The sequence below is a fragment of the Ranitomeya variabilis genome, chromosome 8 (assembly GCF_051348905.1).
Source record: "Ranitomeya variabilis isolate aRanVar5 chromosome 8, aRanVar5.hap1, whole genome shotgun sequence".
Classification (NCBI taxonomy): domain Eukaryota; kingdom Metazoa; phylum Chordata; class Amphibia; order Anura; family Dendrobatidae; genus Ranitomeya; species Ranitomeya variabilis.
The window spans coordinates 219,874,044-219,891,145 of record NC_135239.1 but is presented as its reverse complement, the minus strand read 5'-3'; the positions used below and the strand labels follow the sequence as shown (position 1 = coordinate 219,891,145).

The following is a 17,102-nucleotide window of genomic DNA, read 5'->3' as shown; positions in this document are numbered from 1 at the left end:
AACACATCCAGAAATTACTTTAGGACTCTGGCATTAACTCATAATACCAGAGTGGCAATTCCTGATCAACAAGAGCTTTCCAGACACAGTAACGAAACTGCAGCTGTGAACTGGAACCAAAATACAAAAACAAAACATGGACGAATGTCCAACTTATCTAGTAGATGTCTGGGAGCAGGAACAAGCACAGAGAGGCTTCTGATAACATTGTTGACCGGCAAGCATCTAACAGAGAAGCCAGGTTATATAGCGACACCCAGATCTAATCAGAACAGGTGAACAGGGAAGATGATGTCACAAGTTCAATTCCACCAGTAGCCACCGGGGGAGCCCAGAATCCAAATTCACAACAATGGTCCATACATAGTCCATGGTCCATGCACAGTCCATGGCCCATATGCAGAATGTGGTCAATACACAGTCCATGGCCCATACACAGTCCATGGCCCATACACAGCACATGGCCCATACACAGTCCGTGGCCCATACACAGTCCATGGCCCATACACAGCACATGGTCCATACACACTCCGTGGCCCATACACAGTCCATGGTCCATACACAGTCCGTGGCCCATACACAGTCCATGATCCACACACAGTCCATGGCCCATACACAGTCCATGGCCCATATACAGTCCATGGCCCATACACAGCACATGGTCCATACACAGCACATGGCCCATACACACTCCGTGGCCCATATACAGTCCATGGCCTATACACAGTCCATGGCCCATACACAGCACATGGTCCATACACACTCCGTGGCCCATACACAGTCCATGGTCCATACACAGTCCATGGCCCATACACAGTCCATGGCCCATACACAGTCCATGGCCCATATACAGTCCATGGCCCATACACAGTCCGTGATCCACACACAGTTCGTGGCCCATACACAGTCCATGGCCCATATACAGTCCATGGCCTATACACAGTCCGTGATCCACACACAGTCCGTGGCCCATACACAGTCCATGATCCACACACAGTCCGTGGCCTATACACAGTCCATGGCCCATATACAGTCCATGGCCCATACACAGTCCATGGCCCATACACAGTCCTTGATCCACACACAGTTCGTGGCCCATACACAGTCCATGGCTCATATACAGTCCATGGCCTATACACAGTCCGTGATCCACACACAGTCCGTGGCCCGTACACAGTCCATGATCCACACACAGTCCGTGGTCCATACACAGTCCATGATCCACACACAGTCCGTGGCCTATACACAGTCCATGGCCCATATACAGTCCATGGCCCATACACAGTCCGTGATCCACACACAGTTCGTGGCCCATACACAGTCCTTGGCCCATACACAGTCCGTGATCCACACACAGTTTGTGGCCCATACACAGTCCTTGGCCCATACACAGTCCTTGGCCCATACACAGTCCTTGGCCCATACACAGTCCGTGGCCCATACACAGTCCGTGATCCATACACTGTCCGTGGTCCATACACAGTCCATGGTCCATACATAGTCCATGGCCCATACACAGACCATTGTCCAAACACAGTCCATGGTCCATACAAAGTTCACGGCCCATACACAGTCTATGCTACATATACAGTACAGGGTACATCCACAGTCCATGGTCTATACACAGCCCACGGTCCATACACAGCTCATGTCCCATACACAGCTCATGGCCCATACACAGTCCACGGTCCATACAGAGTCCATGGTCCATACACAGTCCATGGTTCATACACAGACCACTGTCAATACACAGACCATAGTCCATAAACAGCACATGGCCCATACACAGTCCACACACACACACACTACATGGTCCACACTCAGAACATGGTCCACTCACAGTCCGTGGCCCATACACAGTTCTTGGCCCATACACAGTCCATGATCCATACACTGTCTGTGGTCCATACACAGTCCATGACCCACACACAGTACATGGTCCATACATAGTCCATGGTCCATGCACAGTCCATGGCCCATACGCAGAATGTGGTCAATACACAGTCCATGGCCCATACACAGTCCATGGTCCATACACAGTCTATGGCCCATACACACTCCGTGGCCCATACACAGTCCATGATCCACACACAGTCCATGGCCCATATACAGTCCATGGCCCATACACAGTCCATGGTCCATACACACTCCGTGGCCCATACACAGTCCATGGTCCATACACAGTCCGTGGCCCATACACAGTCCATGATCCACACACAGTCCGTGGCCCATACACAGTCCATGGTCCATACACAGTCCGTGATCCACACACAGTTTGTGGCCCATACACAGTCCATGGCCCATATACAGTCCATGGCCCATACACAGTCCGTGATCCACACACAGTTCGTGGCCCATACACAGTCCATGGCCCATATACAGTCCATAGCCTATACACAGCCCGTGATCCACACACAGTCCGTGGCCCGTACACAGTCCATGATCCACACACAGTCCGTGGCCTATACACAGTCCATGGCCCATATACAGTTCATGGCCCATACACAGTCCGTGATCCACACACAGTTCGTGGCCCATACACAGTCCTTGGCCCATACACAGTCCTTGGCCCATACAAAGTTCACGGCCCATACACAGTCTATGCTACATACACAGTACAGGGTACATCCACAGTCCATGGTCTATACACAGCCCACGGTCCATACACAGCTCATGGCCCATACACAGTCCACGGTCCATACAGAGTCCATGGTCCATACACAGTCCATGGTTCATACACAGACCACTGTCAATACACAGACCATAGTCCATAAACAGCACGTGGCCCATACACAGTCCACGGCCCACACCTAATCCACGGTCCATACCCAGTCCACAATCTCTACACAGTCCATGGCCCATAAAATTTCAATAGCCCATGAAAACGATGTACAGCTCTGTCACAGTCCATGGCTAATACAGGTTAATGGCTCAAATATGGCTCATGGCTCGAACACACCTAATATACGGATCATACATCAAATATACGGATCATACACCTAATACACTGGGCAGCACAGTGGCTCAGTGGTTAGCTCTGTACGGTGGATTAGTGGTTAGCACTGCAGCCTTGCAGCGCTGGAGTCCTGGGTTCAAACACCACCAAGGACAACATCTGCCAGGAGTTTGTATGTTCTCCCCGTGTTTGCGTGGGTTTCCTCCGGGCACTCCGGTTTCCTCCCACATTCCAAAGACCTACTGATAGGGAATTTAGATTGTGAGCCCCATTGGGGACAGCGGCGACAATGTGTGAAAACTGTAAAGCGCTGCGGAATATGTTAGCGCTATATAAAACTAAATATTATTAATATACGGATCCAGAATATGGATCACACACCTAATATACGGCTCATACACATAATATACGGATCATACACCTAATATACGGATCATACACATAATATACGGCTCATACACCTAATATACGGATCACACACCTAATATACGGCTCATACACATAATATACGGATCATACACCTAATATACGGATCATACACTTAATATACGGATCATACACCTAATATACGGCTCATACACCTAATATACGGATCATACACCTAATATACGGCTCATACACATAATATACGGATCATACACCTAATATACGGATCATACACCTAATATACGGCTCATACACCTAATATACGGATCACACACCTAATATACGGCTCATACACATAATATACGGATCATACACCTAATATACGGATCATACACTTAATATACGGATCATACACCTAATATACGGCTCATACACCTAATATACGGATCATACACCTAATATACGGATCATACACCTAATATACGGATCATACACCTAATATACGGATCATACACCTAATATACGGCTCATACACCTAATATACGGATCATACACCTAATATACGGATCATACACCTAATATACGGCTCATACACCTAATATACGGATCATACACCTAATATACGGATCATACACCTAATATACGGCTCATACACCTAATATACGGATCACACACCTAATATACGGCTCATACACATAATATACGGATCATACACCTAATATACGGCTCATACACATAATATACGGATCATACACCTAATATACGGATCATACACTTAATATACGGATCATACACCTAATATACGGATCATACACCTAATATACGGATCATACACCTAATATACGGATCATACACCTAATATACGGATCATACACCTAATATACGGATCATACACCTAATATACGGATCATACACTTAATATACGGATCACACACCTAATATACGGCTCATACACATAATATACGGATCATACACCTAATATACGGCTCATACACATAATATACGGATCATACACCTAATATACGGATCATACACTTAATATACGGATCATACACCTAATATACGGATCATACACCTAATATACGGATCATACACCTAATATACGGATCATACACCTAATATACGGATCATACACCTAATATACGGATCATACACTTAATATACGGATCATACACCTAATATACGGATCATACACCTAATATACGGATCATACACTTAATATACGGATCATACACCTAATATACGGCTCATACACCTAATATACGGATCATACACCTAATATACGGCTCATACACATAATATACGGATCATACACCTAATATACGGATCATACACTTAATATACGGATCATACACCTAATATACGGATCATACACCTAATATACGGATCATACACCTAATATACGGATCATACACCTAATATACGGCTCATACACCTAATATACGGATCATACACCTAATATACAGATCATACACCTAATATACAGATCATACACATAATATACGGATCATACACCTAATATACGGATCATACACCTAATATACGGATCATACACCTAATATACGGCTCATACACATAATATACGGATCATACACCTAATATACGGATCATACACCTAATATACGGCTCATACACCTAATATACGGATCACACACCTAATATACGGCTCATACACATAATATACGGCTCATACACCTAATATACGGATCACACACCTAATATACGGCTCATACACATAATATACGGATCATACACCTAATATACGGATCATACACTTAATATACGGATCATACACCTAATATACGGATCATACACCTAATATACGGCTCATACACCTAATATACGGATCATACACCTAATATACGGCTCATACACCTAATATACAGCTCATACACCTAATATACGGCTCATACACCTAATATACGGATCATACACCTAATATACGGCTCATACACATAATATACGGATCATACACCTAATATACGGATCATACACCTAATATACAGCTCATACACCTAATATACAGATCATACTCCTAATATACGGATCATACACCTAATATACGGATCATACACCTAATATACAGCTCATACACCTAATATAAGGCTCATACACATAATATACGGCTCATGCACCCAGTATACGGCTCATGCACCCAGTATACGGATCATACACCCAGTATACGGGAACCCCTCCTTACACATTACTGACATATTCTCCTAGTTCTATGCAATTTGTGTAAAAATCACCAAGAGGAAGATTTCCTGTGAGATCCCAAACCCCGGATTAGATGGAGACTCACCTCTAGTCGCGCTCACCACAATGAGGAAAACTTCTTGCCGAATGCAGACACCGCTGAAAACAGAGAACAGAAATGTCATACTAAACCCAGCGTGTATGAGGAGGATGATCACGTGTATGATGTATGGGGAGGATCAAATGTATGATGTATGAGGATGATCCCATGTATGATGTATGAGGATCTTGTGTATGATATATGAGGAGGAGGATCACGTGTATGGTATGAGGAGGATCACGTGTATGATGTATGAGGATAATCACATGTATGATGTATGAGGGGGTGATCACATGTATAAGGGGGTGATCACGTGTATGATGTATGAAGGGGTGATCACGTGTGTGAGAGGTGATCACGTGTATGATGTATGAGGATGGTCAAGTGTATGATGTATGAGGAGGATGATCATGTGTATGCTGTATGAGGACAATCACATGTATGATGTATGAGGGGGTGATCACGTATATGATGTATGAGAGGTGATCACGTGTGTGAGAGGTGATCACGTGTATGATGTATGAGAGGTGATCACGTGTATGATGTATGAGAAGGAGGATCACGTGTCCATCGCCTCTATGCAGCAGAGTAGATCAAGTTGTGCCAGCTTCTAGTCTCCTATGGAGATTATTGAAGCATGGCAAAAGTAGAAAAAAAAAAAGTTTTTAAAAGTATTTAAAAAAAAATAATCACCCCCCTTTCGCCCTATTCAAACTAAAACAATTTAAAAAATCAAACATACACATATTTGGTATTGCCGCGTTCAGAATCGCCCGATCTATCAATAAAAAAAAAGCATTAACCTGATCGCTAAATGCCCTAGCAAGGAATAAAAATCAAAATGCCAGAATTACGTTTTTTTGGTTGCCACGACATTGCACTAAAATGCAATAACGGGTGATCAAAAGATCGTATCTGCACCAAGATGGTATCATTAAAAACGTCAGCTTCGGAACAAGAACAATAGGGCGGGACTGTCATGATCTGTACTTTTGCCCTGTCCTGCATTTGAATAATATGCCATTTGATGTATGTAAGGGTACCATCACACATTGAAATTTCCATCGCTACGACGTTACGATTCGTGACGTTCTAGCGATATCGTTACGATATCGCTGTGTCTGACACGCTACTGCGATCAGACACCCTGCTGAGAATCGTACGTCGTAGCAGATCGTTTGGAACTTTCTTTCGTCGCTTGATCACCCGCTGACATCGCTGGATCGTTGTGTGTGACAGCGATCCAGCGATGTCTTCGCTTGTAACCAGGGTAAACATCGGGTAACTAAGCGCAGGGCCGCGCTTAGTAACCCGATGTTTACCCTGGTTACAAGCGTAAACGTAAAAAAACAAACCGTACATACTCACCCGTCGGTGTCCTTCAGGTCCCTTGCCGTCTGCTTCCTGCTCTGAGTGCCGGCCGGCCGGAAAGTGAGAGCAGATCACAGCGGTGCTGCGCTCTGCTCTCACTGTATGGCTGCACTCAGAGCAGGAAGCAGACGGCAAGGGACCTGAAGGACACCGACGGGTGAGTATGTACGGTTTGTTTTTTTACGTTTACGCTGGTAACCAGGGTAAACATCGGGTTACTAAGCGCGGCCCTGCGCTTAGTTACCCGATGTTTACCCTGGTTACCCGGGGACTTCGGCATCGCTCCAGCGCCGTGATTGCAACGTGTGACCGCAGTCTACGACGCTGGAGCGATGATTATACGACGCTGCGACGTCACGAATCGTGCCGTCGCAGCGATGAAAATTTCAATGTGTGACGGTACCCTAACTGTTCTCTGGTTTCTATTAGCTGTAATTTATGTATTTAATTGTGCTAGGAGTTTACCTGTAACAATGTCTCTTTCCCCCAATACTTGCAGCCCTAAGCTTTAATGTAATTAAGCTTTGTCAACACTAGTGAAGGAATAGCCATTCTTCCTCTCAGCAGGTGGCTAGTCAAATGTACATACGACCTAGACTAAGTGGAGCCGACCAGAATAGAATCTTCTGGTGGACTCAGCCATTGAATAAAAGGTGTGACCCCTACCCCCTTCATGGGCGGATCCCAGGAGCTCAGTCAATCCATTCTTACTTTTGAGATCAGATGTGAGTTGACCCTTGAAGGAGAAGGAGTGGGGATTCTTAGCTGAGGCAAGACCCCACGTTTATCTGTGACTGCGGAAGCGAACGGAGCGAGACTTGAGCTGAGGACATATCTCGTCGTTCGTGGGATTGTTTTGGGATCCCTTGGACTCGTGTGGACTATTGCTTTGTTAGCTGGCACAAGGATTATCGGGAGGTGCCCCGAACCTGTTCCGTTGGACTAATTGTGGACTCTGTAGATCTACCTGCATGTGTTGTTCCAGCGTTCTGGATAATAAATCTGTGGAATCATCCCTTGGCCTGTTGTCCCTTCTTGCTCTGCCATACACCCCGTCACAAACTGGTGGCAGCAGCGGGATCAGAGTAGAAGGAATGGAGGACAATGGCCCAACATCGGGAACCAGCACTGCAGAGTACAAGAACTGGACTGTGGTGAACTTACAAACAAAGACCCATGAACTGGGAGTCAGCTACAAGGGGCTCTCCAAGGAGCAGCTAATTGAGGCTTTGGAAGGCGTTCGCCTGCAAGATTACGCTGAGGAGGGATCCTCACAGCAAATGGAGGAAAGACTGCAGCCGGAGGTAAATACCCAAAAAAGTCAGTGGGTTGTATGGTACGAGGAGGAGTTGGCATTGCTGGGAGAGGAGGCCACCATCGCCGATAAGAAGGAGGCCATTCACAGAGCTCAGGAGAGGGAGGCCATTCACAGAGCCGAGGACAGAGCTCAGGAGATGGCATTGCTGGAGAGGCAGATCGCTTTGGAAGCAGCTAGAAGCTCCAGACAGACTGTAACCCCAGCACCCACCATGAGGGAACTCCCCAGAGTGTCCCACAAAGACTTCAAGCCGTTTAATGAGGCTTCAGGAGACATCGAGGGCTTCTTCCAGGACTTTGAGCATCAGTGTCGATTAATGGAAGTCCCGGACAGAGAGCGAGTCCGACATCTGGTGGGGCTCTTAGAGGGTGGAGCTGCCGCAGCCTATAGAGCTATGGGCCCTCGAGAGAACTGTGAGTATGCGGAGATTAAACTGACTATTCTAGAACATTATGCTGTGGCACCAGACACTTACAGGACTCAGTTCCGTACTTTAGCCTGCGATGAGGAAGTGTCTTTCAAGATGTATGCCCACAGACTCAAACAAATATGTAATCGCTGGCTGGAAGCAGAGGAGGCCTTAACCTGGGAGACCTTTCTCCAGGTTATCCTAAAAGAGCAGTTTTACTTCAAGTGCCCTGCTGAGATCCGGGAATGGGTGCGTGAGAGGAGACCAGCCACTGTGGAGGAAGCTGCAGCTCTAGCTGATGAGGTTCTCACCATCAAGCCTCAGTGGAAAAAACTACTACTCAGTGAGAAAAAAACTACCAGCCCCCCAACGCTGGCAGCCCCTGGTCCTTCGGCCTCCAATATTTACCATCCCACTAGACCACCAACTCATGGTGACCTTCGTGTGACTGTGCCTCGCACTACTCCTGCTCCACCTTTGGGAATACGACATGGAGGAAGAATCCCAGAGCGCAGATGTTATGGATGTGGGCAGCCTGGGCATCTGCAATTTCAATGTCCAGGTGTTCGGAGGCAGAACCGCTACAGACTGCCTTTGCCCGTTCATTATCTACAGACCCCCTCACCAGGAGAAGGGCTGGATATAGTCCCTGATGACTTGCCAAGTGACTCGGATACCCTGGATCCCCTACCAGGAGTCTATGGGGTGCGAGCCCCAGCCACCTGTTCTTCTGAGCTTCAGCACAAGCATCTACAGGAGGTCGTGCTGGATGGCCAAAAAGTTGTTGGCTTCCGTGACACTGGGGCTTTCCTCACCATAGCCGATCCCCGAGTAATTCAACCAGAAGCAATTCAAAAGGGACCAGGAATTGCTATTGAATTGGCTGGAGGCACCCAGAGATATATTCCAAGAGCGAGTGTGACCCTGGATTATGGCTTTGGGGCCAAACAATGTATGGTCGGTGTGATGAGCGGCCTCCCTGCAGATGTTCTTCTGGGAAATGATGTAGGAAATCTTCAATGCCACTATGTCGGTGCGGTAACCAGAAGTCAAGCCAAGAGGGCAGCGGATGTGGACGTGTACAACCCATCCATGGAAATGAGGCCACCAGAAATGCCGTCACAGCCGGTGAGTGATTCTTCTTGTGGGGATAATATGAATGTTACTTGGGATAAAGTTCAGTTTAGAAAAGAGGTAGAGACTGACCCCACCCTTGCTAGTTTTAGAGCTCGAGCTGAGATAGGGCAGCTAGGGGAGAACGGGGAAAGAATTATCAGAGAAAATGGACTTCTATATCGGGTTACCAATGCCGACTCCCTAGATAAGCCCTGGACATATAGCAAACAGCTGATTATTCCTCAGAAGTACAGAATTCCCCTATTACACCTTGCTCATGACATTCCTATGGCTGGCCATCAAGGCAAAACTCGCACGGAGAGACGATTGACTCAAACTTTCTATTGGCCGGGGATTTCCCAAGCCGTAGCGCATTTCTGCCGAACTTGTGACATATGTCAGCGTAGAGGGCGACCCGGAGATCACCCAAAGGCACCCCTGCAACCTCTCCCTATAATAGAAGAACCCTTTCAAAGAGTAGCTGTCGATATCATTGGACCTCTTGCTAAGCCAAGTAAATCTGGGAAGCAGTACATTCTCACTGTCGTGGACTATGCCACCCGATATCCAGAAGCTGTGGCCTTGTCAAGTATTTCTGCAGCCAAGGTGGCCGAGGCCTTGGTTACCATCTTTACCCGAGTAGGATTCCCCAGTGAGATCTTGTCAGACCAAGGCTCCCAGTTCATGTCAGAGCTGGTCCAGTGCCTGTGGCGCACTTGTGGAGTACGAGCGATCCGAACGACCCCGTATCACCCCCAAACAAATGGACTTTGTGAACGATTCAATGGCACTCTGAAGAATATGCTAAGGGCCTTCACGGACAGAGATTCAGACTGGGAGAAGTACCTACCCCATCTCTTGTTTGCCTATCGGGAAGTTCCCCAGGAGTCCACTGGGTTTTCCCCCTTTGAACTACTCTATGGAAGAAAGGTCCGAGGACCCTTAACCCTGCTCAAGGAATACTGGGAGGGGCAAGTTGAGGATACAGGAGCCCCTGTTGTCCCTTATGTCCTAAAGCTGCGAGAAACCCTGGCTCAACTTGCTAGTTTTGCCCAGAGTCATGTGCGGATGGCTCAAACCAGACAGAAGACATGGTATGACCGTAAAGCACGCTATCGGGAGTTTGTAGAAGGACAACAGGTTTAATGATTGTTCCCCATCGGCAGAATAAACTGCAGACCACATGGGAGGGTCCCTTCCGGGTTCTCAGAAAACTAAATGACACCAATTATCTTCTTGCTTTAGATGATCAGGGGCTAAGACAAAAGACTGTTCATGTGAATATGATTAAGGAGTACCATGACAGGAACATTCCAATGATAGCAAGCTGCCAGCTGGCTTCAGAAGATGGTCAAGAGGATGAGGACTCCCTACCTGATCTCGTGGAAGCAGCGAGAGCCCCATCCACTGTGGAACAGGTTCCACTGGGAGATCACCTGGATTCCTTACAGAAAAAACAGATGCTGGGAGTGCTTCAACAGAGACGGGCTGCTTTCTCATCCCAACCAGGTCGAACCACCATCACCCAACATCATGTGGACACTCAGGGTATCCGTCCCATACAACAGGCTCCTTACCGGGTACCTGAATCAGTTCGACACACCATGCAGCACGAACTGGAGGAGATGTTACAGCTTGGGGTAATCAAGGCCTCCCATAGCCCTTGGGCCTCTCCTGTGGTGTTAGTACGCAAGAAGGATGGGAGTACTCGGTTTTGTGTGGACTATCGACGACTAAACGACCATACCGTCAGTGATCCGTACCCAATGCCCCGTATTGACGAACTTCTAGACCGCCTGGCTGGGTCCCGATATGTCACTACCTTGGATCTCAGTAAGGGCTACTGGCAAATCCCTCTGACGGAGGAAGGGAGAGAACGGTCCGCTTTTATAACCCCCTTTGGTCTGTATGAATTTCTAAACATGCCCTTTGGAATGAAGACTGCCCCTGCAACCTTCCAGAGAATGGTGGACCAGATCCTCCGGGGATGTGGTGACTTTGCTTGTGCCTACTTGGATGATATCGCAATCTTCAGCCAGACGTGGGAAGAACATCTGAACCAAGTAGCCATTATTCTTGACCTGCTTCTTGCAGCAGGCCTAACCATTCGACCAGATAAATGCCAATTGGGGATGGGTGAAGTTCAGTACCTAGGGCATAGAGTGGGAGGAGGGAAGCTCCGTCCTGAACCTGCCAAAATCCAAGCTATTAGAGACTGGCCTGTACCCCAAACTAAGAAACAAGTTATGGCTTTTTTGGGCACTGCCGGTTATTACCGAAAATTTGTTTCTCATTTCAGCACGGTGGCCAAGCCTCTTACCGACCTGACCAAGAAAACGATGCCCCGGCTGGTGGTCTGGACTCCAGCCTGTGATGAGGCTTTTAACCGGCTGAAGGATGCTCTGGTCTGCGACCCTGTTCTGGCTGCTCCAGACTACAAGAGCAGATTCATTGTGCAGACTGACGCCTCTGCTTATGGACTGGGAGCTGTACTCAGCCAGGTGAATGCAGCTGGGGATGAGCACCCCATTGCCTACCTCAGCCGGAAATTGCTGGACCGAGAAGTGGCCTATGCAACTGTTGAAAAAGAATGTCTGGCTGTAGTGTGGGCCCTCAGGAAACTAAGACCGTATCTGTATGGACGAGAATTCACTGTGGTTACTGATCACAATCCCCTCATCTGGCTGAACAGAGTCTCTGGGGACAATGGACGCTTACTACGATGGAGCCTGGCTCTGCAGCCCTATAACTTTACCATACAGTATAGAAGAGGCAGCCAACGCCAAAATGCAGATGGACTGTCCAGGCAAGAGGAGCCCTGAGTCTGGTCAGCCATGCCTGTGTGTACTTAACCAGCGACCTGTGGAGGTCCCTAGTACGTACACAAATTGGGAGGGGAAGGGATTGTCATGATCTGTACTTTTGCCCTGTCCTGCATTTGAATAATATGCCATTTGATGTATGTAACTGTTCTCTGGTTTCTATTAGCTGTAATTTATGTATTTAATTGTGCTAGGAGTTTACCTGTAACAATGTCTCCTTCCCCCAATACTTGCAGCCCTAAGCTTTAATGTAATTAAGCTTTGTCAACACTAGTGAAGGAATAGCCATTCTTCCTCTCAGCAGGTGGCTAGTCAAATGTACATACGACCTAGACTAAGTGGAGCCGAACAGAATAGAATCTTCTGGTGGACTCAGCCATTGAATAAAAGGTGTGACCCCTACCCCCTTCATGGGCGGATCCCAGGAGCTCAGACAATCCATTCTTATTTTTGAGATCAGATGTGAGTTGACCCTTGAAGGAGAAGGAGTGGGGATTCTTAGCTGAGGCAAGACCCCACGTTCATCTGTGACTGCGGAAGCGAACGGAGCGAGACTTGAGCTGAGGACATATCTTGTCGTTCGTGGGATTGTTTTGGGATCCCTTGGACTCGTGTGGACTATTGCTTTGTTAGCTGGCACAAGGATTATCGGGAGGTGCCCCGAACCTGTTCCGTTGGACTAATTGTGGACTCTGTAGATCTACCTGCATGTGTTGTTCCAGCGTTCTGGATAATAAATCTGTGGAATCATCCCTTGGCCTGTTGTCCCTTCTTGCTCTGCCATACACCCCGTCACAGGGACCAACCGATTTTTGATGCCCAGGCCTAACATTCTCCTTAACTCCTTGGAGATCACCTTGCGGCAGACTTCGGGAATCCAATACAGCTTTTCATCCACCCTTTCTTACTCCACAACCTGCGAACATCCTGGTAACTCCGTAAACAGAACCTAGTTCTGCTGAAGCAGATTACGACACTGTTGTTTCTGGGCCAGCAACAGTGTCTCTGCTACTATGACATCCTTGACAGTGGCTTCAGGATGGACCCTTGGGTACGTGTCTTCTACCGGATCCTTGTCTCACCACGGTTTCAGCAGGATAATGTGGTACACCTGGTATGGTTTTCTTCTCCCTGGTTGGTGGACCTTGAAGTTGACGTTACTCAACTTTTTGACCACCTCGTTCGGCCCTTGAAACTTGGCCAGGAACTTACTTTCAACTGTGGGGATCAACACCAACACCCGGTCTCCAGGGCTAAACTGTCTCAGTCTTTCCGACCGATTGCAGACCCTTGCCTGAGCCTCTTGTGCTTGAAGGAGGCGCTCTCTCACAATCAGTATCACAATCGCGATCCTGTCCGGCACCTGGGCCACATGTTCGGTAACGCTTTGCTGGGATGTTACCTACGCTTCTCAGGTCTCCTTTGCAATGTTCAGAAGTCCCTGAGGGTGCCGTCCGAATAACAGCTTGAATGCTGAGAACTCCGTAGAGGCCTGTAGGACTTTTCTAGTGGAAACAGTAGGTACGGTAACAAGCAATCCCAGTCCTTGACATTCTTTTCCATGACTTTCTTTGGCATAGACTTCAAGGTCTTGTTGAACCTTTCAACGAGGCCGTTCATCTGCGGATGGTACACAGATGTCCTGAGTTAGGTAATCTGGAGGGCTTTACATAACTCTCTCATTACCTTGGACATGAACATTGTTCCTTAGTCCATCAGAATCTCCCAGGGCAGGCCCGTCCGGGATAAAATATGGACTAGCTCTGGGGCTATACTCCTGGCTGAGGAGTTCCTCAATGGTACCGCCTCCGGGTACCGTGTCACATAGTCCATGATCACCAATATGTATTGTTGACCTCTGGCAGACTTAACTAGGGGTCCTACCAGATCTATGGTAATCCAGTCAAAGGAGAGGTCTATAATGGGCAACTGACCGAGGAGAATGCGGAAGTGGGATACAAGAGAAGTTAGCTGACAGGTAGATCAGAATCAGCAAAAATTAACAATGTTACTGTGACACCCCGGCCAGTAGAACCTCTTATCTGTGCCTGGATGCCCCCAAGACATATGAATGGGCCAGATCTAGTACCCTATGTCCATAGGGTCGCAGGACTACCAGCTGTTCTAAAACCCTCGCTGTTTAGTGACCTGATTTAGCAACTAATCATTAAGTGCAAAGTATGGTGAACCTGGTGTCGACACCCAGCTCTTGGGCAATCCCATTTATCACAGACACATTTTTCAAATGCCCCTTTTAGGGTAAGATCCCGCATTTGAACAGTCTCAAAATTTCCCCCATAATCCCCCAGTTCAGGAATCTTGGCCTCACTGGTCATCGTCTTGTCTTTGTCACAAGTCAGGACACATAAGAGGAACTCATCCACCTCCGACTGCGATGGGGTTTTATCAGGGTTGAGCTGGTTCCTGTCTTCGTCACTTGGCATCCACGTCTTTCCCCACAAGTCCCAGAACAGGTTGAAGTCCTGCCCGATTATCATGGGGTGTAGCAAGTCTTTGACTGTTCATTTCAACAAAGATAAGTTCTGGCCTTGATTTTTGCAGTCCACATGCTGTGGGCCTTATTGTTCAGTTCTTTTCCATGTTTTTGTCTTGTCCAGCTTGGTCTGTATAAGGATTTGTTTAGCCAAGCAGGTATCTCTGGAGATGCAGATATACCCTCCATATCTTTAGTTAGATGTGGAGATTTTGTATTTTCTGTGGTGGATATTTTCTAGTGTTTTAATACTGACCGCATAGTACTATGTCCCATGCTTTCTATTTAGCTAGAAGTGGTCTCCTTTGCTAAATTCTGATTTCAGTCTGTGTATGTTTTTTCCCTGTCCTCTCACAGTCAATATTTGTGGGGGGCTGTCTATCCTTTGGGGATTTTCTCTGAGGCAAGATAGTTTTCCCTTTTCTATCTCTAGGGGTAATTAGTCCTCCGGCTGTGTCGAGATGTCTGGGGAGTGATGGGTACATTCCACGGCTACTTCTAGTTGCGGTGTTAAGTTCGGGGTCTGCGGTCAGTACAGGTACCACCTTCTCTAGAGTACGTCTCATGCTGTTCCTAGGCCACCAGATCATAACAGTACAACTAGCCTACAATGAGTTAACCGCATCTCAGAAGAAGGGAAGGAAAGTGCTGAGCCATTTTTTTTTCTGTAGTCTGTTGTGTTTTTTTTCCCTCTTTACCTCTGGGTGGCTCAGGAGTTTGGCGCTGGCATGGATGTTCAGGGATTGGCTGCTCGTGTGGATCAACTTGCTGCTAGAGTACAGGGTATTTTTGATTATATCGTTCAGACTCCGGTTTTAGAGCCTAGAATTCCAACTCCTGATTTGTTTTTTGGGGACAGGTCCAAATTTTTGAGCTTTAAAAATAACTGTAAACTGTTTTTTGCTTTGAAACCCCGTTCCTCTGGTGATCCCATCCAGCAGGTTAAAATTGTTATATCTCTGCTGCGTGGTGACCCCAGGATTGGGCGTTTGCCCTGGAACCTGGGAATCCGGCTTTGCTTAATGTAGACACCTTTTTCCAGGCGCTTGGGTTATTGTATGATGAACCTAATTCAGTGGATCATGCTGAGAAGACCTTGTTGGCCCTGTGTCAGGGTCAAGAAGCGGCAGAATCATATTGCCAGAAATTTAGAAAATGGTCTGTGCTGACTAAATGGAATGAGGATGCCTTGGCGGCAATTTTCAGGGTCTTTCTGAATCCGTTAAAGATGTTATGATGGGGTTCCCCACGCCTGCTGCTCTGAGTGATTCTATGTCTCTGGCCACTCAGATTGATCGGCGCTTGCGCGAGCGCAGAGTTGTGCACACTATGGCATTGTCTTCTGAGCGGAGTCCTGAGCCTATGCAGTGTGATAGGATTGTGTCTAGAACGACAAGGATTCAAACGTCAGAATAGGTTGTGTTTTTACTGCGGCGATTCTGCTCATGTTATTTCTGATTGCCCTAAGCGTACCAAGAGAATCGCTAGTTCTGTTACCATCAGTACTATACAACCTAAACTTCTGTTATCTGTGACCCTGATCTGCTCATTATCGTCATTTTCTGTCATGGCATTTGTGGATTCAGGCGCTGCTCTAAACTTAATGGACTTAGAATTTGCCAGACGTTGTGGTTTCCCCTTGCAGCCTTTGCAGAGTCCTATTCCTTTGAGGCGCATTGATGCTACACCATTAGCTAAAAATAAACCTCAGTTTTGGACACAGCTGACCATGTGCATGGCGCCAACCCATCAGGAAGATTGTCATTTTCTGGTGTTGCATAATTTGCATGATGCTATTGTGCTGGGTTTCCCATGGTTACAGGTGCATAATCCAGTATTAGATTGGAAATCTGTCTGTGACTAGTTGGGGTTGTCAGGGGGTTCATGGTGATGTTCCTTTGTTGTCAATTGCCTCCTCCCCCTCTTCTGAAATTCCTGAGTTTTTGTCAGATTT

The 17,102-nt window shown here is 47.1% G+C and overlaps 1 protein-coding gene across 1 annotated transcript in view; it reads right to left on the bottom strand.

Annotated features, from left to right (window-relative positions):
* The window catches only part of BSN (bassoon presynaptic cytomatrix protein), a 384,008-nt gene that overhangs the window by 57,255 nt on the left and 309,651 nt on the right, over nt 1–17,102 (bottom strand). The window contains exon 10 of the mRNA XM_077277246.1: nt 5,625–5,677. Coding sequence (XP_077133361.1) covers nt 5,637–5,677 — 41 coding nt within the window. The 3' untranslated portion in view covers nt 5,625–5,636. The remainder of the gene's footprint in view (nt 1–5,624; nt 5,678–17,102) is intronic.